We start from the raw sequence: 25,309 nt of genomic DNA on the forward strand, positions 1-25,309 counted from the left end.
AAGAAACCGTTTGTGTTCCTGGCCTGAGTGTACTGTAGGTATCTGATCAGAATCAGATGAGAACTTCATTTAGGGTAGCTGCACAAATGCGATCCCATGGAGTGTGAAGTTTGTCATTCCTCCTCTGTGTCCTGTCATGTACTTGGGAGGCAGGTGTGGCAGGCAAGGCTGTGTGTGTCCAGCCTCCCACCCCCTTTACCAGCCTGGGGAGCGTTTGTTACTGGCTTCTCACTTTCCAGTTGAAATACAGTGGTAGAACTGATGGGTTAAGGTTAAGCGCTGTGTCCTGTAAGCTCGAGTCACAGTAATGAAAACAATAAATTCTTTATATTGCACTTAAATGGAGAAGGTTCTTAAAAGCAGTATTTGTTTAAAGTCTCTTTATCTGAGGAGGCACAGTGGCATATCGGCTAAGCAGCAGATTGAGAAAAACCGGGGCCACATTTTGATCCCAACTCTACTACTAAAATGGTTCTTGTGTCCTTGGGTAAGTCACTTAACCTTACTTCTCAGCATTCTTAAAGCAGCCTCCCAGGTTTTTATGAAGAGCGTTGAACAAATTTGTTTTTAACAAATAAGAGCTGACACCTGGAAGTGAGATGGAACCCCTGCTGGATATTTATACAAGAAGGAAGGTTAAAGGTTGTTTTTAACTACGTAGAATTTCTTCTTTTTCTTCTGACCTTTTAGTCCAAATAAGTAGTTTGCTTCCTGGAAATCTACTAGTTAATGGAAGTTCTTAGTTGGTAAATCATTTTAAATTGGCAATTGCTCTGGCATACTGAGCTTGGGAGAGCCTTTGTTCCCATTCTTTCGAGGAGAAATCAGCTGTGGTCTCTGACCTATTTATTTAGAGGTAAACTTAATCTTGCCAAGCATAAAAAAGATTGGAAAGCCACACAGTCACTAGTCTGTGCCATGGTGGGGCACATCCTTACTCATCTGGAAAGCTTTTTTCTTCTCTCGGTTTTCTTTAGTGCTCTTTCCTTAGCTAATATATTAGTTATAGTTGTACTTTGCACAGGCACTAATTAGAGAGCCATCAACATTGGGGTCCAGAGGCTTACTGACAATGCAACTGTCATCGTGGTGTCTTAATTGGTTGAGTATAATTGTCATTAAGCAGCAATAAAGACATCTGGATCTCTGGAGAAGAATCAGCCCTTTTTGCTACCTCCATTCGGTATCTGTTTTTGCTTATCCTGGCCAGCATCATTAAGGGCTGTTAGATCCCGTTTAGGGTTTGGTCCAGGTCCTTCTGCCCCAGCCATGCTCCATAGTTGTGAAGGTACCTGCTTCTTCAGTGTGAATCCGCAAGCATGAAGCCTGACTCCTTTTGCTATAGTGTGAGGCTTGAGAGCCTGCTGCTGCCGAGTCACGGTGAACACCTGAATTATGGAGTTTGTTCTGTGTTCCCTTCAACAGAGCAGACAGAGAGTCCTTGTATTTTACCGCTGAGTTTTTTTTTTTCCTAGTACTGTACTAGGGATTAAGCCCAGGGCCTTCACACTGAGCTGTGTGACTCTTAGGTTCTTTGGCCTTAAAGAATCGAGTGAATTTAAATGGATATCTGGAAAATTTCATGTTTAACAAAACAATTGGGTTTATCTTAAGTCATAGATCGATAATTATTTTTTAGTGGTGGGTGTGGAACTGAGGACCTTGTACCTTACTAGGCAAACCTACCACTGAGGTATCCCGACCCTCGAGCCGTATTATTTGGAAATAGATGCAGGAAGTCTAACGCATATCAATGTGTGCATTTGGGGTATTTAATCATTAGCTGCAGAAGACAGGCCCTGGAAACAAACAGAAGCGCTTTTCCAGCCTGTCAGTTTGTTGTCTGTGGACAACCCTTTCCAGTCACTGTGTTTTAGTAATGACTGATGGAGGCCGTGGCACTGTGATGGGACTTCACAGTCAGGTGGAGGAGACGTGAGCTGTCTATCTGGAATGTGGTAACATATGCTGTTTCTTCAGATATGGGCCATAGAAGAGTGTGAGAGGGATTCACGACGGAGAGAAGGGCCTGGGTTAGACCTTGGGCTGGTTGGATTGGACTAGGTCAGTGGTCCTCAGTCGGCTGCACATGGGACACATGGGAACCACTCATGATGGTCCCATTCTTTTTTTTTTTTTTGTCTTTTTCTTTTTTTTATCGGTACCGGGGATCGACTGCCTGCTTGCAAGGCAGGCGCTTATGCCTATGCCGCTGAGCTAAATTCCCAGCCCCCGATGGTCCCATTCTTAATCAGATTTAGCTGTCTTGGGTGTACTCGGATACTGCTGACTCTATGTGCCATCAAGGTGAGCCCCCAAGGTTGGGTTGTGAGGCAGGAAAGTATTCCCGGCAGATGGACAGTGGAGCTGACAATCAGAGACAGGAGTGTTTGGCAGCTGGACTGGAGGCCGCCTTGTGTGAGCAGAGTAAACATTGTGCCGGAGAGAAGGGTGAGAGCTGGTTTGTGAAGGGTTTGCAGTAGGCCCTGTCATCAGAGCTTCATTCAGTGAGGTTTGTAGAGAAGAGACTCAACAGAGGGCTTTTTAGTGTCAGGTACTCTTCCATTTTGACTCTTACAGTCCTTAGATACACAGCCATGTGCAAGACCTACCCTTGACCCCAACTGCTTGTAGGAGAGTACAGAGAGGAAAGTAGTCATCACATAATTGCTCAAAGAGAAACCTCGGGCTGCAAGCAAGGTAGCTCACAGTTGGTATACGGTCTAGCACAGAGGTGAGGGAGAAAGACAGTGGTTCCTGAAGAATGACTCACAAACTCAGGGTTTTGGAAGGCCGGGCAGGATGTGTGCAGGGTTCATTGCAGGTGGAGCGTGCTCAGAAGCAGGAGGGCTCCTGTAATAGGAATGTTGAGGGATGTAGACTGAGGCAGGATCTGTGGGGATGAGAAAGATAGAAGAGCTTGGTGATAATGGATGGGGGCAAAGAAGGTATGGAAGGGGCTCTTCTGTTTTTGTACCAGTACCTGGAACTGATGGTACCTCTGAGAAAAGTAGGGAATTCAGGAACAAACACAGGCAGCAAGCTGAAACCTGTGGAGGTGTACATGTGTTTATTTTAGGGACGTGGAGCTGCAGTGTGATTGGGACAGCTCCTTTAGGGAACACAAGACTCGTTGCTCACCTTTTAGATACTGCCATGTTCATGACTGGTGTGTAGTTCATACCTCACTGCTGGGCAGCTCTGAACCACTGATGGCTCATGCACAACTGTCCCATGCCACCCAAGCCAGTGGGAACGTGTTAATAGAGCACTGGTGGCTGGGTCTCCGCCCTCCTGTTTACCGTTCCCCTTAAAGAGTACCTCAGAGTTCACCTCTGTCTGGTTTAGAAGATAAAGCATTTTTCCTGTTTTGTGGTTTTTTGTTGCTTGAACTCAGAGCCCTTGGTGTAAAGGGATCTTGGGATGCCAAAATCCTGATCTTTACACTCCTTGCAGTATGATCCCCAGGGGGCAGCACCCGAGCAACAGAAAGACCATGGGTGTGGAGTAATGCATAGCCAGTAAGAAATAGAACACCATGTCCTGGCTGTGTCCTTTTTTTTCTCACAACCTTTAGCTCTGTCCTGTCCTACATTCCCTCTTTTCCTTTCTTTCGCCTACCTTTCTGTGTATTTCTGAAAGCCAATACTGTCTTTTTCAACTTAATTTTCTGAGTAAACGGGTTCCTTTCATGTAGAATTTAACCATGCAAATCTAGTCACACCATCTAGGAATTCAAACATTCATTGTTGCTGTCGCTAAGCAAGTGGTTTTATTCCAGAGGACATTCTGCATCATTTTCGGCTGGTGAAATTGGGCCTAATTGATTTGGTGCAATAGGCTAGGGTATGTGTTCTTGTAGAGGTTTCCATTTTTGCTAAGAAGGGTGATTCAGATCCCTGCCCGCACAGCCTGGAAGCCAGGGTCATATCAACATCTGCCCTTGCCTGTGAATTACCAGGCTTAAAGACACTTGAGTGGTCAGACAGAGGGGCAACAGTACACAGGTATACTGCATGGTTCTCCTGGTAACTGTGTACTGTGTGCCCTCTGGACCTCATCCTGAGAGTCTGTGACAGGATGGCCTGTGGATGATATAGTGCATATATTACTGGAAGTTATCATTTGGGGGGAATGCTACTATAGCTAAGAAATGAAGCACCCCTGAATCAGAACATTTTTAGATGATCTGTTAGGGAATCTCACTTGAGATTGACCTCCTTCTTACAGGTGCTTCATAGATGAATTATGTTGTAGATTTCAGTGATTATGTAGATCTCAGACCTTCTCTTGCTCACTTGTATAATGACACACTAAACAATCCATGGCTAGGACCTCAGGAAGGCTGTGAACCTCCTCAGGATCATCTGCCATTCCTTGTAATATGGACTCATCTCCAGAACCCACTTCCCCCACGTTGTTTTACACAGGGAAATCAATCCTTTGTAGCAGACATAAGGAACTTAGCTTAAGTACCTGAGTGGCAGGCAGCACCTACCTCGTCATCTGACTGTCCTGTTGGCCTGGCAGCTTCGCCTGGCTTTGACGGAGAGTCTTTTGTGGAGTGGCAGAAATAGAGCAGAATGAGTACTCCTGTTTTCTATGTGGGTAGAACCAGAGTTCCCTGCATTTCGGCAAGAGCGTTGTCTGGCTGTTAAATGCAAGATTTAATTGTTTCAGCAAATCAATTAGTCTTTAGGGACTTTAATCAGTCAAATCTGTTACATGGATGAGATATGAGAAAGCTTGTGCCTATATATTTAGTTCTCAGGCTCCGAACAGCATCTCTGTCTGTCTTCTGTGTGGCATTTGTGTATGAATGCTGTTGCTTATACACATTTCTGTAAGTGATCATCGTTAGTGAGAGAATTTAAGGTAACAGATTAGTTTTAACAGTGTAAAGGGAAGAGCAAGGAGATTTTGATACTTAATTTCTTCTTATAATTTTCTTGTTTGAAATTGTCACCATCGTGCTGTGAGAATGTGAACCATGTTCAGAGCCTTCTGTTATCCAGTTGACATTTTCCTCTTTTGGAGTCACTCATCCAAACAATGCCACAAGGATGGTTCCTCCCCAAGATCTCACTCCTCTGTTGTTTTAGGGTCCTCCTCATTTTCTCTTCAATCCCTTTTTGGATCCAAGTGTGTCCTTCTTTTCCAGATATACATCAGGGGACGTGCGAGTGTGGGACACCCGCACCTGGGACTATGTGGCCCCCTTCCTGGAAACTGAGTATGAGGAGGACGAGCCTGGAATGCAGCCATACGTCTCCTTTGTGAGGATAAACAGCTCGCTGGCGGTAGCAGCTTATGAGGATGGTAAGTAACTGCAGCCCTCCTCCCTATTAAGAAAAAAAAGCTTTACAAAAATTAAGCAGCTGTGCCCTGCTCTCCCCCGTAATCCCTCCATACGTACACGTGGGCACACACACATGTTCACACACATACAGTCACTCCTGCCTTTATGTGAAGAAGTTGGCCAATAACCCTCAGTGCATTAGTAGGCATTGGAACACAGTACCCATTAAAACTGGTATTTAATTCCTACTGGAACTGTCAAGCTGGGTGTTAGTGCCAGACACGACAAGGCTGGCCAAACCATCTTAAGCAAATAACTTGTTTGGTATAAAATATTAAATATACTTGGCCTAATTTTCCTTTAGCCTCTGTCCCAAAAGAATAGTGAAAATGGGATAGATGTAGATAATTTGTTGACTAAAGTAGATAGAAAAATGAAAGTCAGTGCCTAGCCCTTAAATATCATATAAAATGTTTAGTGGCAGTATGTTATCTCTGTGGCAATCAGAGGATTCCTTCTGACTGTGAGCATCTGCAGGTTTACAAAACTAAGTAAGAATAGTCTAGTTCGTTTCACAGAGTTAATGAGACAGATGACAGTTTGCAGCCAATAGAAATAATAATTTCGATGGCCACGCTGCCCTGTATGCCTACCTGTCATGCTGCTAACTTCTGTTGTGTTGGGAAGTGTGAGTCTCCAAAAGCTGTGTTGCCTCACTTGCCTGAGCAGTCACACCACAGTGCATTCCAGAGTATTAGTGTTCATGTCATGGCACAGGTGCCATGCGGCCAGGTAGCAGTTGGCTCGGTGGGACAAACCTGAAGTGAAATAGCTAATGGGGAATCTTACACCAGTTAAAAATAAAAGTTAGAGCTGAAATTGTGAATGGTTTTATTTCATTACTTTAGCAGCATGACCTCTGTTCTCTTGGTTTGGTGTTGGGCACCATTCATATTTACTGTCCTTCAGCCTATAGAATCAAGTTGCTTCTGTGGTGTAGTTATTCCTGTTTCATATATGATTTAAGATCCTGGATAACTAGCATAGGAGCAACCTGAACACGTTTGCTGCTTTCCCCAGAACACTGTGTAAAAGTTATATTACTCTTGAGTCGGAATCATACAGTTTTAGAATTATCTAATAGCTTCCTCGTCTCATACACACATGTAAATATGCACATACATTTTCTTCTGCCAGTGGGGAGGCTGAGGTAAAAAGCCAGCTAAATAATTTGTTTGAGGTTGTGGTTAGTAGTGAATTCCAAACTGACTGGGTATCTTAGCCTCTGCTACAGCTGCAGTGCTGTTCTTGTAATACCAAGAGACTCTCGTAGAAATGTACCTGATTGGTTTGTGACCCACATTTAGTGCTAGGGATTAAACCAGGGCATAGTACAAGGTAAACATTCACTGTACAACTGTGCTACACTTTCACCTCTAGTTTTATGTTACTGGTTAGAATTGTCTTTGCTTATTTCATCCCTATTGTTACACAGAAATATCAGCAACAATGTAGATATATGAAAGAATATTTTCTTTGGTAAGGAGTTGCAAAATGATTGTCATAATTTAAATATTTTGATATAAAAATTGCCATAGTTAAAATTCAGACAGCCAAAATGGAAAAGAAGGTGTCAAAGAAGAAGTTGAAGTGTTTGCTTCCTGTTCCCCCACTCGGAGGGCCTTTCCCAACTTAGACAGTCTGCTCGTCTTTGTACGGTACTTTCCTATACTTTGCTTTTCTCACCTGCTGACACATTGTCGTGCTTTCTGTTTATACTTATTCTTTTCAATGTTTAGACAGTATTGCATTTTACACGTTGGTACACATTTGACCTACTTGTATTTGCTACTGAAGCAGTGTTACAAGCATTATCCTTGAATGAATGTCATAATAAACTTGTGCACCTACGTATGGAGTGAATTATTGGTTGCTGAATGTGGATGGTATGGATGTTTGTTTGGATAAATACTGTGAAACTGACCTTAGGAGAATTTAGCAGTTCATAGGCTCACCAAAAATGTATGAGGATAACCATTTCTGCATGCATGTATCATAGGAGAAAATGATATTTCCTTGTTTATTTACTTTTGTTAATTAGAAGTACATATGAATATTTTTTCATCATATTTTTTCATATTTTGAGTTGCTTGTATTTCTTTGTGTGTAAATCACTTGTTCTTGTCCTTTTCTATTTTTCTTTTTGATGATTTTTTTTTTCTGATTGAAAGGAAAAAAGTAGGAAAATAATCTTGGTCATATATATTTCAGATTTTTTTGTCATTTATTCTTCAGTGGGCTTTATTGTATTTCTAGAGGGCTGTTTTTGTGTATGTGATTTTAATTTTTAATTAATAAATGAGTTTAATAATTTTGACTAATTTCAAAATAACAAGCAATTATACTTTGAGAAATCTTGCTTTCATCTACTTTTATCCAGTTCATTCTAAAGTAACCATATTTTTAAGTTCCCTATATATTCTTCTAGTATTTTGGCATCACAATTCAAGTAAATATGAGTATTCTTATTTTCCCCTACCTTTTTCTTTTAACAAAAGATTTCTTTACATTGTGTTACTGCTTTATTCCCCCAGTGGTTTTGTTTATATGCTAATATGTCTTGAAGATATGTTAGCACAGGAAACATGCCCTCCTTAGAGTTAATCATTTGCTATTACCAACAGTGTTGGAGTGAAACGCTTTGTACAGATGACATCTCATGTGCGGGCAGGAAAGGCATTTTCCTATAGGGATTTCTGGAAAAGGGGTAAATACAAATGGGATTTTGCTTGTTTGTACTTTTACTTCTGGATATTTATCAGTTTCATAAAAAATAGTGTCTGAATGTAGTTTTAATTTACATTTCTCTTAATGTGAGAGTGATGGAATCTTTTTCGTATGTGTATCTGATACTTGTAGTTACTTCTTTCTCTCCTGTTACTATTATGACATTTTTATATTTAAATCTTGATTAATAAAGAGTTCATCCTGGATCAGTAGAAAATATGGACCTAAAAATACCTCTTTTCCAGCATCTTATTAGAAAACTGATCTGACCCAGGCGTGGTGACACAGGCCTGTAATTCTAGCTACTTGAGAGTCTGCTGCAGGTGGATCACAAGTTCAAGGCCAGCCTAGGCAACTTAGCAAGATGATGTCTCAAAAAAAATCAATAATTAAAGGACTGGGGACGTAGCTTAGAGGTAGAGCGCTTGCCTACCATGTGTAACACCTTGGGTTTGATTCCCACTACCGCATTTGATCAATTAGTCAAGCTCTACTTTACCTTGCTAGTTGGAGATACTGCCTTGATAAGCTTGCAAATGTAAGCTTCTTTTTTGTTTGGGTCTGATTTAGGGCTTTGTGCTCTGTTTCAGTTGTTCTGTCATCTGTGTGCCAATCATCACATTTGTCAGTCTCATCTTTTCAGGTTTCAGATGATAGAGGGGAGGTGGTTACATCACTCAGAGGTCAGGTGAACTCCACAGTGCTTTCTAGGGTGCAGTGTTTACTTTGAAGTCTGAGATTCATGTCAAGTTCATTTTGGTGTTAAGGGTCATTTTTCTTAGCGAGCTCTCATCTTGTTCTTCTCTCATGCTGGGCTTGTCTTTTCAGTCTGATCTTGGTTGTTACTACTTCTGTGATAAACAAGTTCCCATTTTCCCCCAGACCTCAGGTGGCATTGTCTTTGGTTTCACTTCAGTTTAGCAGATTGACACTATGATATTTATACCAGCATATTCATGAATAGCTAATTCTGGGCAGAGACAGATTCGAATAATGAAATGCGCATTTCTTTTTATTGCTCCTTTCCAGGAGCAACAAACTGGCACTTCTTAGGCAAAAACATGGCAAAAAAGAAATTCACCTTGTTGGGTCTGCTGTATAAATTTTGGGACTATGCCTCACAGAAAAGAAGAGTAAGATCATAAAATGAGTTAATGAACTCTAGCTCTCTGGTTGTGCCAGAGTGAAGCTTGTAGCCACTGATAGTCCTTGGTGGTCTATATTACCTTCTCCATAGAAGGAATCTTACCCAGAAGGGAGCTAGAAACTGCTTGAGGAGAGTCAGGCATCCCTGTGTCCTTTTCCACCTCCTTGCCCTGTAGGAACACTGTACACGCACCTGGGGTGTTGAAATTTGGCACGGTGATTCACAGTTGTGATTTTTTGAATTCCAACCCACTGGCCTCATATTTCTTTTGCCTTGTTTCTGATTGTCAGCACTGGCCATCCTCCAGTTTGATTTTACCACTAATTGTGTTGCACGTTACCATACCAAAATGAATCAAATCAAAATGCTTTTCCTGGAGCATTAGATAAAGCAGGCGAAGGTTCTGAGTAATGAGCAGATGCTGCTAATGCAGGGACAGCGGAGACCTTGCCAGGACTCCATCTGCTCCGTGCTTGCTGCCTTTGGCCTCGAGCCATGGCATTAGGGAATGGCAATGTGTTGCAAACCCACTCCCTGTTCAGTTTGTCTTGAACACTCACTCTCTGGTGAAAAATGGGATTATACACTTCTTAGGTGCAAAGAAGTTCTCGTTTGTCTGCCTAAGTGGGAAGAGGAGAGATGAGGCCCAGTGAGTATTAGCATGTGGGACCTCAATGGGCAGCCAACAGTCCGCTTTCTGCCACCATCGAACAAGGCAAGGTGGCTTATCCACTCCCACAGTGCTTGCGGTGCAATTGTCTGAACACACACAGGCCCCATTGTCCAGGTCTGAGTCTGCCGGAGAGCCTAAGTGAGGTGATTTCTCATTTGCTGACATTTTAACAATGGGTAGGAGTGAATCTTCCAAGCTTCTTCTTTAGCAGTAACCAGTATGACCAAGTTTTAGTTAACTCTGAAGACTCTGCACTTGTAATCTTACTTTTAATTTTTAAAAATAAGTTTTTCAATGGTTTTGTCTGTATCTCTTATTGTTGATGACAACTGAATGCAACGTACAGTTTTCTCTCCTCTTTGACCAACGTTGAAGTGTTAGAAGCAGATTATTAACATGCTCAAGACTCACTTGGGAGATGTCTACCACAATTGACTGTGGTGTAGAGAGTTTTGGTTCAAAGCCTTTTCTGGTCACTTTTCTCGAAGTTTCAGTTCTTGCTTGATATCTTGCCTATCTGTAGATCCAAGAGTATTCTTATTCAAATATTTAGCAAATAATGTAAAATGAGACAACTTCCTGAAAAACACCCCCAAATACCAGGAACGGTCCTTTGATGAAATGGGGTGTTTATACACTTAACAAATTCGTTATCTGTTTACACTTTAAAGATATTAATAGGAGAATTTTAAAAATAGTGCAAAATTCTGCCCTGAGAGGTTTGGGTGTATTTCCCAGGAATTGAACTTTAAAGCGATTCCCCATTATGTTCTGGGATATTATATTTTGTCTCATAAACAAGCCATAGAGGCTGCTTGATGAAATGTGGTGCGGTGCGGAGCTGAATAAACCTGTACTTTTAAAGTTGTTCTGTTTTCAGTGAAACGAGCTTAAGATTATACCATACTTACGTGTGCTTTGGACTAATATGCATTACAGCTGAATGATGAGACAGTGTTACTCCAGCGGTATTTCACAGAGGCAGTCATTGAGGGGGTTGACATCTGTAGGAAAATTTTTACAGTCTGTGTATCTATGTATATGGTAATTTTAAAAATTACCATAAAATGAGGCTTGTACAGGCTGCGCTGTCACCTATGTGCCTGAGTTGACCACATAATGTATTTTTTTCATGTTGAGGGAGCCACAGATGAATTCTTAGAGATCTGTGCAAGCTGGTAGCCTTAAGAAACACTGTGGTTAGGCACAGAAGAGCAGATATTTAATTTCTAGGACAACTTAATAAGTTTTGAAGTCAGTTATAAAAAATTTTGCAACAATTTTTCTCTAATAGAAATTTTGAATTTTGAATACAAGAAAGGACATTTAATGTTAATTCCTTGGCTTATTGAGGGTGGTTTTACTGAAAACTGACTTTTAGTAATATACAATATGATGTGTAAATTTGAAGTAGCTGTCTTATCTTAATATAGTTGGGGTTAAAACCAAAAGAGTAATAGATAGTACAAGGCAGCTTTCAGGAAGCAGTTTAGACTAGAGAAATAAAATGTCCAGGTTTTTCAGTGTACATATTGACAACTGAGCATGAGTTTGATTTTTTTTTTTCCCCCAAGGAAGATACATCATATTTTAAGTGAGAGAATTTAATTTCCCTCGCAAGACTTAGAATTGCTTGTAGCATTTATTCTAAACCCTTGGGTTTTAGCAAAACAAATAAGTATATTTGTGGAATGAATGTATTTTTGTTTTAAAATCACAGTATGTCTGCTTGCCTACCTTTTCAGTTAGAATGCCATTAGGCTGACAGCAGTGGTGTGGAGACGGAGCCCCAGGAGGCCAGGTACAGCGCCAGGAGGAAGTCCCAGTGAAGCAGCAGTGTGGTAGTTTGGGGTGCTGGCACCACAGATTAAGCTGATAAGTGTACCATAGACAAGGTATGCAAACTTTCTCTTCTGGAGAAGGCAAGTGAAAGTGAAAGAGAGAAGGCGAATAGCCAGAATAAACCCTGTGTGGCTGGGTTAGAACAGGAGATACCACAGGTATGTCTTAGCTTTGGTGTCTGAGAAGATGCAAGATGCAAACTGTACAGATAGCCCAAGGGCAATGTGCACACCTAGTTCCCAGCTCTTGAATAATACTCTCTGCTATAAGCTTCTTGGAGAAATGACTGGGGTAGGGAAAGAACAAAACAAGCCTACATTATCTGTTTGTACTTGAATATAAGAAAGTGTTCATAGTGAAGGATTATGATCCATTGAATAAAATAGGAATGCATAAGGAGACACTGATAAAAAGAAATGAGTAAAAAGAGAAACGTTCCTTAAAATACAATGTCACTTAATGAATATAAAATAATGGTATTAGGAAATCACAAATTGGTAACTGTCATGGTAATATTTGAGTCACAAAAAAATCAACATAATATATAAGAATGAAATGAGGCTCATCTTAAAGAGTATCCTTACAAAACACTTACTGAAAGGGAAAAGAAAGTAACTGCAGTTGAGTTTAGCATGCTAATAAAGTGATTAAATTTAGCATCCTAACTAATGGTGCAAGTTGACTTGCTGTATTAAATGTTAGGATACAGTGAGCATAACACAGAGTTACTTCATTGCTGCTCCAGCCTAGATGCACACTGGGAGTCAGGAGGAGACATGGGATGAACCCCAATTGGAGGACATTCCATAAAACGAGTGCCTGTCATAAAACTGTCAAGGTCACGAATGTCAGGGACAATTCAAGAAACTATTTGTAGTTGACGGAAATGAGAGCCGTGATAACTGGGCACAGTGTGTCCTCCAGCTGGGATCCTTTCTTGATAAAGAACAGTGCTGGGGCATTGGGCACTAGGATCTGAAGAGTGACTTCTTGCAGCTTCTCTGTTATTTTGAAATTATTCTAAAATAGAAAATAAAAGAGAAAATGTGTTTCTGATCAAAATGAGATAGCGAGAATTGGATTTAAACTTTTGCTTCAAGCAGCTGGAAAATTGTACAAAAATACCTATTACCCGCCAGCATACTCACAGGCAGCACTTGCTGCTTCAGTGTTTAACCTGATCATTTGCAGAGTTTATTCTTTACGGCCAAAGTTTGCCATGAAATCTCACTCTGATTATTACTTTTTACATCATACTAGTAAATATGCTTGTGGATGAAAGATGTCATTCTATTTATAATATTCTGTTTTTAGTTGTGGTGTTCCACTTACAAACTATAGTAATTCTTGATGGCTGAAAATTAAATGAACACTGACAGTGAGCTGAGCCCTTTTTTTCCCTAAGTAAATGGGTTAAACCATGGTTTTCAGACATTGTGATCCCTAGGAGAAGAAAAACAAGGTGAGGCGTCTAATTACACTGGCTTCCCACTTGGGAAAAACTCAGGACTTGGTAGGAGAACTTGAACAGAGTCTAGGACTTAACTGAGTTTAGGAGACACCAGTAAGTGTTCAGGACACCAAGGTGGATGGAATTTGTGAGCCTGTATATCAGTGAGGAGGAAACTGTACAGAGGGAGAACTCTGGAGATCTGCTGAGGATTCCCTCCAGTCTTTGGCTGGATTTGTGTGAGCGGAAACACCTGCTACCAAGAAAAGCTCTACCTTAAAGGAGAAGTCACAACAATTCTGGAAACTCAAGCAGAGCTGGGAATAGTTAATACTTCCACCATGGAGAATGGAAAGACCTTGTAAGATTGTTGGGTGGAATCCTCAGAAGAATATCATGTTTTTAGCAATGAAACTAAATTAGCATTAGACTAAAAGCTACCAAGGATCTTTCTTTTAAAGGACTGAGAAGTCCCAAAAGAATCCAAATCATTGATTTCAGGTATCTTAATTTTGCATTAGAACAAAACCTAACAATATTTAATAGACTACAACAGAACTCAACAACTAACAATGTAAAATTCACAGTGTGTATCATCTAATACAAAATGAAGCATAAAAAGCGGCAGGAAAATGGAACCTAGACTGAGGAGAATATGTCAACAGGAAGAGATGCAAAAGTGACAGGAATTACTAATAGATGAGAATGTGAACACTGCTGTTAAAAAGAGCTTGTGTAGCTTCAAGAGTGTAGGAGAGCATACATAAAATGCAGAAAGCTGTATAAGATACTTTAAAAAGGCCCAAATGGGACTTCCAAACAAGAAAGGTATAATTCTAAAATGAAAACAGTAGATAAATCAATAGATTAGCTAACACAGAAGAAAAAGATCAGTGAAGAACTAGACACTGCAAAAGGAAACAGAAAAAAGACTAGAGGAAAATACCAAGCTTCAGCGCCTTGTGGGGCAGCTGCGCGCATTCTTCAGACGAGCAGAAGCTGCGAGGCATCGTTAATAGAAACCTATACTCCAAGGAACATTTAAGGAAGTCAGAAGGAAGTGGAAAACAAGGAGTTTGGATTTACACAAAAGCGCACACAGACAGGAATGGTAAACGTGTAAGTAAATTGAAAGATCTTTTATTTTGACTGTTTAATGCAAAAATAATACCAATGTATTATGGGGTTTATAGCCCCATAATATGTGTTTGTTTACCATAAATATTGAGATAGAATTCAATATTTATGGTAAAAACTCCTAGCTAGCCAAGCACAGTGGCGCATACTGGTAATCCCAGTACTCTAGAGGCTGAGGTAGGAGTATTGCAAGAGGCCAGGCTGGACAATTTAGTGAAACTGTGTCTCAAAATTTTAAAAATTAAAGGGATTGGGGATATAGTACCACACTTCCTGGATTCAATACCCAGTACTAGTAGGGGCGGGGATTTAGCTTAGCGGCACAAATGCCTGCTGGGCAAGCGTGACGTGTTGAGTTCGATCCTGGGACCAAAAAAAAAAACAGTACTACAAAAACACCTCCCTCCAAAAAGGTCAACTTCAATTTTTCCATAATTTAAGACTTTCTATAGTTTTTTTTTTCTCCCTTGCTTTGAATTGAGCCATTTGTTACATTTATTGAAAAAGAACTAATTGATAGTATGATCTCAAGATCTTTTGAGGATTTGGAATGAAATTTCTGAAAACCAAAAATGTCATGACTGGAATTTCCACCATAAATCTGAAAAAAACACTTAGTTGGCAGTATAACCACAGATAACATTTGTAGGTCAGGTATCCCACACCTGTAGTCCCAGCTGTTCAGGAGGCTGAGGCAGGGTGATTACTTGAACCTGCATGTTTGAGAGTAGCCTGGGCACCACAGCAAGAACCCTTATCCAAAAAGGAAAAAAAAAAAAAAAAAAAACATGTAAAACATAAGTTAATATGTTTTTATGCTTGTTAATGGTAGCAGTTCAAAACAAAGCATTAGGGTGGATAGTATGATGAACTGTCAGCATGCACCTCTCAACTTTGATAGATATTACCATTATTTTTAAATTACATGTTTCTAAATATTTTGAATTACATGTTTCTAAGTATTTTTGATGATACAGATGTTTTGCTTGTAGGAATAAACAGGCTAAGCCTTACTGAATGCCAGCCCTGGTCCAGGCCCTGAACTGTGAGGTCTTGTTCTCATCTGATCCGCGAAGTGATCGCAGTGATGTTTGTGACTCACTCAGAGTTTAATTCACCTTAACCCATCAATGGGACACAAATAGAATGTGAATTTTTGATTTAATTTTGTATGTTAGAACTTAACATTGGTTATAAAATGATGTAAGTTATGATTGAAAATTATCCTGCTTACTAAAATCAGATTACTTATAAATAAATGTATGTAAATCTTAATATTTTTAAAAATAGTATTACATGTAGAAAGAATTCAAGTATTGCCAGTGAATGTAGTGAAAAATGTCTTTTTTTTATCTACCACTATGCAGCATCCCCAGTGTCTTCCCTGGAGGCATCTACTTCTACCGGTATCTGATACATGCTTCTGGATATCTTGCATGTTGTGCTTATTTCACTATTACGTTGTAGGAAAACGTCGGCTGATGGCAGAAGCTGTGTGCACAGCACGTCTCGTTCACACGACCTTTGCTTAGTGCTTTGCCTTGTTGGGAAGTTGAGCCAAAGTCTTTGACTTCTCCTCAACCTGTTTTTCCTTAGACTTCGTTAGTTTTACATTCTCATGATACAGTGTTTTCTCCTGTTCAATTCACTATGTCTTCATTTATGAGTCTTCATTTTCAAGTGTTCTTTACTTTCTACTTTGAATTTAAGAATTATCGAATACAGAATTCATCTCCCTTTTCTCTTGACTGTATTTCTGCTTTGGTGATCACACGTCTCGTCTCTGCTTTGCTTGTGTTATATTGAGTCACTTCACTGCTTCTCAAGCCCATTCCTGTTATAATTTAAAACTCAGCTTCCAAAATATTTTCTAGTTATTGTTTTTCTGCCACATGCAACAGAATTCAGCTTCTGCACTGCGGTGAACTGGCATGTTGAGGACAACATGCAGCCTCCAAGGGAGGGAGTGAGTTCGTTTGGCTCTTTCCTCCTTCGAGACCCTTATGACTTAGCCCTTCTTCATGACCCTTGTCTGCACTGATCTTAATCTCTCACTGGCACAGCCTCCATGAGAGGAACATGTCTTTTGTTCTCTCAGATTTTATGCTTCCTTACGACTGTGGCCTACAATTGAGCTTGATGCTATGTGTAGAGTTAATGAATGAAGAGGTGCATATTTAGTGTGTGCTGTGGATACATCTTAAATTTTTGTTAAATTGCCTTTTCCCTTGTTGGGGAATTTCTTTTGACTCTGCTTAATTTCTGATAGGCAAATGTTTATTTACATGGTAGAAACTGAGATTGCCAGATGTCTTTATAAATAGCTTCATTCATTGTCTCTGAAGGCAGTTAATTGAGCCTGTCTATTTAAGTACTGTGACGCTGAGACCACGCTTCGGGTGTTTATTGGACAAGCTCAAGAAAATAGAAGCTCATGGCTAAAATCAGTTCTTATCAAGTAGAGACCAAAGACCACAAGCCAAACTTTGTAGTTCCAGAAGTGACCAGTCTATGACTTCCTAAACTGTTTACTTGTTTTAAATTTTACAGTGCATGGAAAAGATCAAAGGGGAGGGCAACACCAATTGTGTTTTTTTCCAAAACCAGTTCAGTGGTTATTTACCTTTCAAACAATTAACATAATTACCATTATGCTAAAAAGTAATTTTGGAAAGTTCTGCCCTGAGCTCTTACGACTCCACTGGGACAGTTTTAGTTGGGACTTATCTTTTTGATGGAAGCCTAATTGCAGTTTTGGCTTTGTGCACACAAACAGAAGCAGCTAATTGTTTAGGCAAATCGCAGATTAATTTAAATATGCATCTCTAATAAAACAAAAATGGTATCCATTATGGTCCTTGTTCCCATGATGAGGAATATAAATATTCTGTGTAAGTACCATTAGGTGGAGGTCTTAAGGATTGTCAGCATTATTTCACAGTGGTAGCATTTTCCAAATACCAAGTAATCTTTACAAAAGCTAACATAAATCAGTTTAAACTCATTTAGATCCCATTTCCACTATTCGAGGTTTCATTACCACACTCTGGCTGGCCTCCTTTGGGAGGTGGGAGAGGCATGCTGCAAACTGGCATGGGTGCCCATCCACAGCTGCTGAGCAGGCTTTATGTCTCCTCAAAAGACTGGCCCTCGTTACTCATGTCATCGTTAATGACTGTTCGTAGTCTAGGGCACACTCAGACCCTTCAGCCCTGCTGCTGCCCAGGGAGCAGGTTAAGAGTGTCAGGCCCTATCCCTGCCTACATTTTTGGGTTTTGACTCCCACTCATTGTCTTCTTCCACTGTTTTGAAAGACCCAGTTTCTTCTTTTGTCTGCATCCTTTCACATTTCTTATTAGTAAAACAGTACCACTGTGTCCTAGTACAACATCAGAATTAAACATTTATGCAGCTGTTGAGATTTGTGTCAAGAAATTTGTAGTTTCCACTCTGGTGTGTGGGGAAATGAGGGCTCTTAGGCTTATGTCTGATTTGGCAAATGGTAATGAAGATGTGCTTCTTAGATCACTGAGAAGCTGCACAGAACCTCCTTTTGCCTTTGCTAGAATTTTTCTTGTTTTACTTTGCTTAATGTGTAACATGAGTGTGGTAGGCAGCGGGTGTGTCCCTGCTCTGAGGTCCTTCCTTAGCCACTCCAGAGGAGACGGGTTCATATGATTTGAATTTATCTTTTGGCCCCAGCTGCTTGGAAAAGGGATGGTGACCCCTTTAAGGACTGGGACTCAGACTTTGTCGCATGCTTGGAATAGAACCTTGTGAGACAGGGACAGCTGTTTTCTTCATGTATGTAAGTCTCGCCTTGTGAACGAGTTCCTTTCTGGGAGAATGTTTGTGAGTCAGAGTCGTTTGTAACCCAACAAAATGAGCCTTATACAGTACACCTGTGCATATTAAATAGTACGGCCATGAAATGCATGACGTGAATGTTCATAAATTGGGAACTTACCGTACTACACTCAGTAACAGGAGAATCTGAACTATGTAGAAAAGAAGAAAGAAACTATTGTAGAGAGAATTAGAGATAAGATCTATGTTTTAGGCAGGAGACAAACCCTATCTTCCATTAGCATGTCTTCCTGGTTCCGATCCCTTTTCATTTCCAGCTATGCTTCCTGCTCTTGTGCTCTGTAACATAGCCCTTGTTTTGCTAGTTGGTTTGCCTTCTGTGTTTAAGCTAGTTTCACTGGGATTTCTGTTTCTTGCAACCAAATGTTTCTTTGCTGAACACATGGCAAGCACTCAGCAAGCCTCTGTTGATGTCCAGTAATGTTTAGCACTGTGAATTCACTATCATAGGGAATCGATGAGGAAAAGGACACAGTCTCACCACGTACTAAGTCCACGCAGCGTCAGGAGCCAAAGCCAACTAAAGAAGTGAATTTCTTTAGTTCTGACAATAATGACTCCTGTATCCCTACTAGTCACACATGAATGTGAATCCTGTTCTGCTTGAAATGTTTGAAGACTTATTAGCTCTTCTATTTGAGGAATCAAAAAACAAAAAATGGGGAATCAAGAAACAAGAGACAAACTGACAAAAAATTAAGTTTAGATAATATTGTTCCTTTACACCTTATATACACATCTCTGTTGTATTGTTTTATATCTAAATCAAATGTTTGTTTTCCTTTAGTATGTGTTTTGTGAAAACAGGGATCATATCCTTTCGATCTTACTTGCTTCCAGATGAGATGCTTGGTAGATGCACTGGAGTGCTAGCTTCATGTAGTCAGAAACTTTTTGTTTTATTTTATCTTACTCATTACCGTGTCTTGCATCCTTATAACTGTGGCTTGGCACAAAACAGGCTCAATAAATACTTGCTGAATGTATTATTTTGCCTTTTTGGCAAAATACTGAGTAACACAAATGATACAGCTATGTAATTATAGAACTCTCTCATAATTCAGGTATTGACTGTTAGGTTTCTGAAGTTTTGAAGTTGTAAGAGCAGCCATGCTATAGCTATATTAATTAGTAAATTGACCATTTTTAAAATTGGTCTTCAGTCAAATGCTCCTTCCTTTTCACTACTCTATCTATGCGTGCCTTGTGTTCTTGGACCAGCTATTTAGCCACACAGTTCAACATTAAATTGTGCTGGGGATTTAACTCAGTGGCATAAGCACCAGCCTGGTAAGCGCGAGGTTGTGAGTCTTATCCTAGGACCCCAAAAAACCAAAAATTTACATTGCAAAATTTGCAGAATTTTATGTATTTAGGCACCAGGAATATAACTCAGGACCTTGGGCTTGCCAGGCAAGCACTAATGCTGCTGAGCTATATCCCTGGCTCGGGATTTTATAATGTTGTTGAAAGTGATCTTGGAAAGACAGCAGAAGTTGTGATTATGTGCATAAATAGCAATGACTTTTTTTATTATTTAAATCACTCTACAAGATAGTTACCTGCTTTTGCAAATATAACAATGTATGTAATGTTTATAACATAACGTAGAAATAAAAGTAGCACAAAACCTGGGAAGGGAGAAATGAAAAACTGTGCACTTAGAAGTTCTTAACTCTGTGAAGCGTTATAATACCCTTGAAATGCAGGCTGCAGTAGTTAAGGATGTATGTCAAAATCCTAAAGCAAGCACTGTGGTAAAATAACAAAGAATCTTGGCTCCTGGAAGATCTGCCTCTGCCTGCCAGGAGCCGCCGCTGGAAAGCCCTTTCTTCAGTGCACCCAGCGAGGGTCAAGGGAGACAGACAGGTCCACCTCTGCCTGCTGTGCGCCGCCAGCAAAAGGCCCTGTCCTGCAGGCAACCAGCAGATGTGCCTTCACTCTCAGGGAGCTGCCGCCAGAAGGCTCCTTCCTGAAGGCAGCTAGCAGGAGCAGGGGCGGACACACAGCTACGTAAGCCCTGTGCATGTGTCTGCCACGGAGTCCCAGTGTGAGAGAAGCAGCCCCACCTCCATGCACCCCTGATTTTCAGCAAAGTCACAGTATAGCTACATAGGTCTGGAGAAGCCCGCTCCACACCCTGCTGTCTCTCTGTAAATCTGGAATTAGAGGAACCCAGGTAGGTGCCTCTCTCATCTCCCTACACAGCCTAGAGGCAGCCAATGCAGGAAGTGCCTGGGGCCCCACAACCAGTTTGTTTGGAGGAACCCAGGAGAATGTCAAGATGAAGGAGAAAAGGCAAACTGAGACCTCTAACCCACACAGAAGAAGTCTGGGAGATACAGCCATAGGAGAAAACGGAAGTCATACACCTGCAATCTCTGAGAGAATCGCAACTGAAGTAAAGAAGCAACCTCATGAGATTGTAAAAGCAGTCAAATCAGAAATAATGTCTCAGGTAAAAGAAGAAATCACAAACACACTGAAAGAATTGTTCAGGTCTAAAGAAGACATAGACAGTAAAGAGCAGCAGCAGAGGAAAATGATGGAAACCTTGTATGAATGTAGAAAGGAATGGCAATGCACGAAACAGGTTCAAAGAGAGATGCAGGAAATTAAAAATTCAATAGAAAGCTGGCAAAACCGCTTGAAAGAGATTACAGATAGATTTTCAAACCTTGATGGTAGGATTGCAGCTAGTGATTGTGAAAGGAAAGATAAAAATAACATGGAATCAGGAAATAACGCAATGGCTGCAAGATGATGCAAAGAAGCATAACTAAGAGTGATGGGTATTGGTGAAGAAGCAGAGTTCAACACAAATGAAATTAAAAGGGTATTCACAGAAGTAATAGAAGGAAACTTCCCAAATACGGGAAATGGATCTGCATGCGGATAAGCGAGGCATACAGGACTCCAATAGCCGTAACCAAAGTAAATCTATACCCAAACGTATAATAATGAAGATCCCAGAAATTCAGCAGAAGAATAGAATATTAAAAGCTGTTATGAGAAAAGAGACAGACACCTATAAAGGAAAACCAATCAGAATCACAACAGACTTGTCAAACCATCAAGTCAAGAAGAGTTTGGAGTGAAGTGTTTCAAAACCTGAAAGAAAACAATTTCCAACCCAGATTAATCTGCCCTGCAAAAGTATCTTTCAAAATGGATGGAAAAATAAGATACTTCCATGATAAAGAACAACTGAAGGAATTCATGGTTTGAAGGAATTCAAACCAACCCTACAGAGAGTTCTAAAGGATATTCTAGAGAGAGGTAAAGATGACCATGGTTTCAGGAATAGCAGCAGAGGAGGATCACCAAACAAGAGAGGCAGCTGAATGAAGGGGGAAAGTGGAGGGCCAACAACAGGAGGGTAGCAGGGCAGAGACCATCTAATGTTGTAACCATTAATGAAGATGGCCTCGAGTCAGCAATAAAAAGAAACGCAGGGAGAGGTTGATCAAAAAACAAGATCCATCGACTGGAAAGGAAATTCATGGACTGAAAATCAAAGGAGAGAAAACAATTGCTTCATGTGACAGGAGACCCCCCCCCCAAAAAAAAATGGCAAGAGTAACTTACCCACCAACCACAGAATGGATAAGAAAGACATGGTATTTTCATGCAGTGGAAAGCTACTCAGCTATAAAGGAGAATAATCTCAAGGCTCCTGTAGGTAAATGGACACAACTGGAGATCATGTTCATGCCGAAACAGTTTGAGCTCATATGTGTGAACCCTAGCATAAGAAACAGAAGGAGTTCATGGGATCCAAAGCAAATGCTTCATGTAAGAGTAAGGGGAGGAAATACCTGGGAGGGAAAGGTAGAAACTATTGTCAGTTTCTTATTGTCTTCAACTCTTCCATTGTTTACACAATTTTGTTAGGTTTGGCTTCATTCTGTCTTGTTTTGTTAGATTTTATGCTGTCATATGGTAGGGGCAGCTATTTTGAATATGATGGGATATATTATGGTAAGCATGGTTTCCTATTATATTGCTTTGAAGTCTTCTGATGCTTTCCCTCATTTGTTTGATTGGTTTTGTTCTGTCTTGCTTGATTTTATTATATGTGATGGTATGAATAGCTGTTTTGAAGAAACGAAGGCATCACGGTAGCCATTGCTGATTTACTATTATCTTCTGTTGAAGTCCTACCATGCTTTTGTTCTTCTGTTTTGATTGGTGCTATCCTGTTGTGCTTTATTTGATTTTATTATGTGTGATGATATAGACAAATTTTTTGAGGAAAATGAGATATTATAGTACCCATTGTTTATTTCCTGTTATTTGGTTTTGGAGTCCTGCAATGCTTACATTCTTTTGGATGGTTTTATACTATATGATTATATTTGATATTAATGTGTGTGAAGGTATGCTCAACTGTTTGGAAGAAAAGAGACGTTATGGTAACTACTGTTGAAGTCTGGTTGTCTTGTGAAGTGCTGTGTTGCATGCATTATTCTGTTTTGATTTGCTTTGTTCTGTTCTCTTTTATTTTCTTTAAAAAATTAAAAAATATATATAAAAAAAGAATTTTGACTTCTAAGGTAATATAGAAGTAACAGTGGGCTTCACAAGAGAACTTGACCATTATTAAGTTGAGGGCAGAGTCTTGGGCTGAACCTGAGAATATTTTTTTCCAAAAGGACCCTTAGGATAGCTCGTGAAACTCAACTTTGTTGTAAAGTGTATTTTATTCCATCCAGTTCTGTTGGAAAAATGATGCCAACAAAACCAAGACTTGATTAATAATGAAAAATGTGTTTATAGATAAACTCCATGTGTGCTTAGAAAGAGCTATGGTTAAGTTGCTTTCATACTTGGCAAAACACAGGGTGTGTTTGGTCTTGTTCATCAGTCATTCATCAAGCTCAGAGTTATTTTATGTACTTGTAAATACAGCCACTCATCCTGCACTTTGCTAGCTAAATTACAACTCAACCTCATCGTACATCAAGTGGCTTTGGATCCATTGGTGAGCCATTCAGAGCTTCTGTTTCTTCTCTTATGTGGAATGAATTTATGCTTCTCCCAAGACAGAAAGGTGCCCTTTTACAAGAGGAGACAAATGACCTTATGAACACTCAGAAGCTTGATACAAGTAGCAATTTTTATTTCTCTTTACTGTTTGTAAAGAGCAGAGGCACATACTAAGATGAGGCATCTTGGAATGTGAGAGCTGTCCCCTATTTAATGAGTAAAGCTTTCGGCATTTTCTGTAGCTTTTCTTTTCCCTCTGAATAGGATGGAAAGAATTTGCCAAAATATTTGCTAGGGGAATGTGTTGTAGAGCCTTTTGTGATCTGCTTATCCTCTAAGTTTATCATAATTCTTAGAAGAACACACTGCTTTTGTTCGTAGTCACCTATTTAGCGTACTGACAGCTTAAAAGTCTTGTAAAGTAGCCTGAATATATTATTTTCTTCTAACTCTATATATGCTGCATGGTACTTTATAGTAAGAACTTAATTTCAAAGCATTTGCAGTTTACAGGCAAAATGCAAACAAGAAATAGGAAAGACAGGAAGATTGCTTACAAGGAAAAGTGAAAAGCTTTATTCTGGGCAGTAGGATGTTATAAGAAAATACAATGACTTGCTGAGAAGAAATTACCATTATTGATAGATTAAATGTGCTCTATTCACAGCAAGCTCTATAGAATATATAAAGATTAAAGGTAGAAAGGAATGTCTTGTCCTCAGTATTATATATGGTTGGTCTCTAATCTATCCAGCAGCCCTATGTGGTAGGTCATCCCCAGTTTTACAGTTGAAAGTGTCTCACAGCTATGGTGTTTCTCCCCCAAAGTCCTGCAGCCGGCAAGCACTAGGGCTGGATTCAAACAAATAGCCAGACTCTGCTGTCTCCACACAATTATTTCTTGCTGAATTTTGAAAAATATCACATGATTATTTTATAATTGTTCATATTAAGCAGATTTGAAATTGTTGTCTGCACTGTTTCTTTCCGTCTAGGATTTCTTCATGTTTGGGACCTGAGGACTGGGAAGCGTCCTGTCCATCGCTTTGAACATGATGCACGCATACAGGCACTGGCACTCAGCCGGGAAGGTGCCACTGTTGCCACTGCCTCTGCTTTTGATGTTGTGATGTTGTCTCCCAATGAAGAGGGGTACTGGCAGATAGCTGCAGAATTTGAAGTTCAGAAATTGGTGAGCTTTTAGTCTGATCGTTTTATTTTTCATTCATAGGCTCTCTGGGTCTAACATAAATAGTAATGATGATGTTAGCAGTGCCCATTCACCTGGGGCTTCCTAAGGGTCTTACATCCATCAATCTTACAACAGCCATGCAGGATACATGGTTTTGTTTTCCCCATTTACCAGGGAGCCAAGGGACATTGAGAGCTCTGGATTGACTTGCTTTAGGTTTCAGAGCTAAGAAGTTGTGATTCAGCTTCAGTGCTGGGTTGAAGTGTAGCTCAGCACACACCTACCTGCCTAGCATGCGTGAGGCCCTGCCTATGTTCATTCCCCACCACTGCACAAAACCAAAAATGTAAACCCCAGAGTGGACCTCAGAGCTAGTTTCTCACTCTGGTTCTCAGCCTCTTTCAGGTTAACTTGGTAGACTGTCAGCTATGGAAGTCTGTGAGTTCAGTGGTGTCATCCCAGTTCATGTGAAAGGGTTACCATCCTACACTGTTTTCATCCCTGAGTTGGCTCACCTGGAATGATGATGAGCAGCACTTGCTTGAAAACAGATTTATGTCAGTGGTAATCAGGTAGCCATGCCCCAGCTTTGTGTGTGAAGCTGAACTGGCTTAAGAATTCTTTATGCAGAACTTATTTCAGAGTTCAGCTGTGTGTGAACCCACATCTTTGCTGAATTGGATTTAATTTAATTTAAACAAACTTGATTTTGGCACGAGTTAGGCAAGTGAGCAGAAAAACTAGCCTCCAATCGCAAATTAATGGCCTGACCTGAAATAAATCCTTATTGCTCTCACTTTATTCCCTGGTGGAAATCCTGTTAGATTTGAATAACTTTTCACAACATCACTGCTTCTTCTCCCTTTAAAGATCAAATCTGTGCAGTCTGGATTTAATGTCCACCAAAACTGCCTCCTGCTATCATC

At 40.2% G+C, this 25,309-nt stretch overlaps 1 protein-coding gene across 2 annotated transcripts in view; it reads left to right on the forward strand.

Moving 5' to 3' along the window:
* The window catches only part of Fbxw8 (F-box and WD repeat domain containing 8), a 109,351-nt gene that overhangs the window by 43,152 nt on the left and 40,890 nt on the right, over positions 1-25,309 (forward strand). For both annotated transcript variants that reach the window (XM_063225716.1, XM_063225717.1), the window contains 2 exons: positions 5,162-5,319; positions 24,187-24,383. In XM_063225716.1, the coding sequence (XP_063081786.1) occupies positions 5,162-5,319; positions 24,187-24,383 (355 nt within the window). The remainder of the gene's footprint in view (positions 1-5,161; positions 5,320-24,186; positions 24,384-25,309) is intronic.

Source organism: Cavia porcellus, unplaced genomic scaffold (assembly GCF_034190915.1).
Source record: "Cavia porcellus strain 051 isolate PalLab524CR breed Dunkin Hartley unplaced genomic scaffold, mCavPor4.1 scaffold_16, whole genome shotgun sequence".
NCBI classification, from domain to species: domain Eukaryota; kingdom Metazoa; phylum Chordata; class Mammalia; order Rodentia; family Caviidae; genus Cavia; species Cavia porcellus.